Source organism: Bison bison, unplaced genomic scaffold, assembly GCF_000754665.1.
Source record: "Bison bison bison isolate TAMUID 2011002044 unplaced genomic scaffold, Bison_UMD1.0 scf7180017864215, whole genome shotgun sequence".
Taxonomy (NCBI): domain Eukaryota; kingdom Metazoa; phylum Chordata; class Mammalia; order Artiodactyla; family Bovidae; genus Bison; species Bison bison.
In genome coordinates this window covers 10,069,959-10,073,204 of record NW_011494787.1, presented here as the reverse complement: position 1 = coordinate 10,073,204, position 3,246 = coordinate 10,069,959, and the positions used below count along the sequence as shown (strand labels likewise).

The following is a 3,246-nucleotide window of genomic DNA, read 5'->3' as shown; positions in this document are numbered from 1 at the left end:
GTCAAGTGGGCCTTAGAAAGCATCACTACGAACAAAGCTAGTGGAGGTGATAGAATTCCAGTTGAGCTATTTCAAATCCTAAAAGATGATGCTGTGAAAGTGCTGCACTCAATATGTCAACAAATTTGGAAAACTCAGCAGTGGCCACAGGACTGGAAAAGGTCAGTTTTCATTCCAATCCCAAAGAAAGGCAATGCCAAAGAATGCTCAAACTACCACACAACTGCACTCATCTCACACACTAGTAAAGTAATGCTCAAAATTCTCCAGCCAGGCTTCAGCAATATGTGAACCATGAACTTCCAGATGTTCAAGCTGGTTTTAGAAAAGGCAGAGGAACCAGAGATCAAATTGCCAACATCCGCTGGATCATGGAAAAAGCAAGAGAGTTCCAGAAAAACATCTCTTACTGCTTTATTGACTATGCCAAAGCCTTTGACTGTGTGGATCACAATAAACTGTGGAAAATTCTGAAACAGATGGGAATACCAGAACACCTGATCTGCCTTTTAAGAGCCAGGTCAGTGTTTGTCTTTTATATTATAATTACTTTAAAACTCACATTTTAAAAAGAGATTGAGAGGTTTACCTGGAATATTTGCAGAATGTGGTGTTTCTCCATGTATCGAAGTGAAACTTGATAAGGATCTTCATATACTATAGGAGGGAATCGCCTCTTATAAGGTTGACTGTATGCATCAGAAATCCTTCTTTCCTGGTATGATGAAAAATCATCCTAAAATGGAAATATCCCCCAAGAAAGTCTTTAATGAATAGAAAATTCCCAGGAAGTTTTGTTACTGTTGATGTTATCAGTGGAATTTGGTATTGACAGGATCTGAACTCTACAAACTATAGACCTTGTGAGAGATCTGGCTGATCCTCCAGGCAATGTAATGTACCTCAGGTCTTGAGAGATGCCTTAGACATAGCCAGTCTACTTTTCCCTTCACAGAGATATCCAATGGACTCCAAATTCCTTTCCTGTGGCAGAAGCTCAGAGAGGGGACGGAGAAGGCAATGGCACCCCACTCCAGTACTCTTGCCTGGAAAATCCCATGGATGGAGGAGCCTGGTAGACTGCAGTCCATGGGGTCGCGAAGAGTTGGACACGACTGAGCGATTTGACTTTCACTTTTCACTTTCATGCATTGGAGAAGGAAATGGCAACCCACTCCAGGGTTCTTGCCTGGAGAATCCCAGGGACGGGGGGAGCCTGGTTGGCTGCCGTCTATGGGGTCGCACAGAGTCGGACACGACTGAAGCGACTTAGCAGCAGCAGCAGCAGAGAGGGGAAATGAATTAGTTTCCCAGGGTTAGCAGCAGAACCAGGACTTGAAACCCAGGATTCCTGCATCCTGGTTCATTGATCCTGCCTGAATGGTCTACTTCGGGTAGCTGACAAGGCAACCCATCTCGTTATCTCCCACCCTACTCCTACCTTCCTGAATCCTATGGGTTACACATAGCACAGCATGTGCCCTCTGCCCGCATTCTCCCAGAACCCTGGCTTGATCTCCAACCTCCCAGGTGGGTATCAAATGTCCTTATAACCTACAGGCTCGACTTCCATGGGTTGAGGTTTTTCTCGACTGATGATATAGTCCAGTTTAGATGAAATGGAGGGAAACTTTTCAGAGTAGGCCTGTTCTTTTGTTTGGAAAGTACTGTTATCAAATGGCATGAAGACTCGCAGGTCAGCTACACTTTCAGTGTCACTTTCAATGGAAGTATTAGATACGCTGGCATCTGTCTGGCTAGGCTCAAATTTGCAGGGTTGCACTTTGAAGTCATCCTCTTCCTCTTCCTTGCCATAGCCAAGCTGTCTGAATACTTCGTCATTAGACTGTTCTCTGTAGTCAAACAGGTTGTCTTCTGTGTAATCATCCTCTTCATCCAATAAGTCATCAGTCTGGTCAGATTCACCACCAGCCTTGTCAGAGTCAGTCTCAGGGTGTTCAGCTGGTTTAGTAGTCTGGTCATGCACTTTGAGGTGAGTCTTTGAAGCTCTTTTGTGGTCAACTTGGTCAGATGATCTCTGATCAATTCGTTCATAAGTTTTTTTCTCAATCAGGCCGGACAATCTACTTTCGATCTGTTGAGCCGTTCTTTGGTCACCTGGTCGGGGCATTCTGTGATCACTCCGCCCATGGGCTCTTTGTAAAGATGGCACAGATGGCTTTTGGTCAAACTGTTCAGAAGCTATTCTCTCAGCTAGGCTGGACGTTCTCTGTTCAGTTTGCTCATAAGTACCTTGTTCAGGCAGAGCAGACATCTGGTTGTCAGTCTGTTCAGACCTGACACCATCAGCTTGGCTAGATGCCTTGCTGTCCATCTCTTCTGACATCCTCTGATCAGCCTGGTCAGATGTTCTACCACTGGCAAAATTATCATGGTCAGATGCTCTGAGGTCAGCCTGATCAGATGTTCTTTCTCCCATGTGTTCATCTACTTTGTGGTCAGCTCGATTAACTATGTTGGGTTCAGCCAGGCCAGACACCATTTGGGCAGTCTGGTCAGCTGCTCTGTCATCAGTCCAGTCATCTGCCTCCACTTCATACTGGTTCTGCCTGCTGTCTTCCTGGCCATCTGTGTGTCTGTCATCTGGGGTCTTGGCTGGTCTTTGGATTTCCGAGGATTCAGTGGGAGCTTCTTCTGGAGGCTTTTCCATTTTCTGCCTGGTACCCGACTGGTCTAGATTGCCAGACTCTGTGGGTGGGGCCGGACCTGGGTCGTCTAGGCAACCATCAGAGCGTATGTGAGTGATAACAATGGCCATGGGCTTTATTCCGGGCCTCCGCGCTGGTTCTTCCAGGCATGCTGGCGAATGCTAGTGAGTGTCAGGCAGTGAGCGGGACTTCCTGCGGCTGCCTGGGGACCAGCTGCCTCTGGGTGCTCAGCGTGGATGCGAGCTCAAGATGCGAGCTTAGCTCACCTTCTCCCAAGAAGAGGGGATGACTACAGGCTGGTGTCGCCACCACCCCGTGAGCAGGCCTCAGGGCTCTGTGAAATGGTGCCTTAGAGCGCTCCCCTCCTTGTTTTTTTCTTGCAGAGGCCCAGAGCGTTGTGTGTGAAATAGGATCCTACAGGTATCGCTGGAATCAACAGAACACGCATACAACCACACGAGGGCGGCATACCTGAACAGAGGTTGCTGCTGCCATCAAACAGACCCATGATTCATTGGCTACTTGTATAACCAGAGTTATAGTGCAGAGTATGATATTACTGCTGGGTACTGTAATT

At 47.2% G+C, this 3,246-nt stretch overlaps 1 protein-coding gene across 1 annotated transcript in view; it reads right to left on the bottom strand.

Annotated features, from left to right (window-relative positions):
- LOC104992508 (chromosome unknown open reading frame, human C3orf30) overlaps window positions 1-2,705 on the bottom strand; it is a 7,413-nt gene extending 4,708 nt beyond the window's left edge. The window contains exons 1-2 of the mRNA XM_010845417.1: window positions 1,559-2,705; window positions 590-736 (exon numbers count right to left, since the gene is read on the bottom strand). Of these exons, the coding sequence (XP_010843719.1) occupies window positions 590-736; window positions 1,559-2,671 (1,260 nt within the window). The 5' untranslated portion in view covers window positions 2,672-2,705. The remainder of the gene's footprint in view (window positions 1-589; window positions 737-1,558) is intronic.
- Window positions 2,706-3,246: the final 541 nt, after the last annotated feature.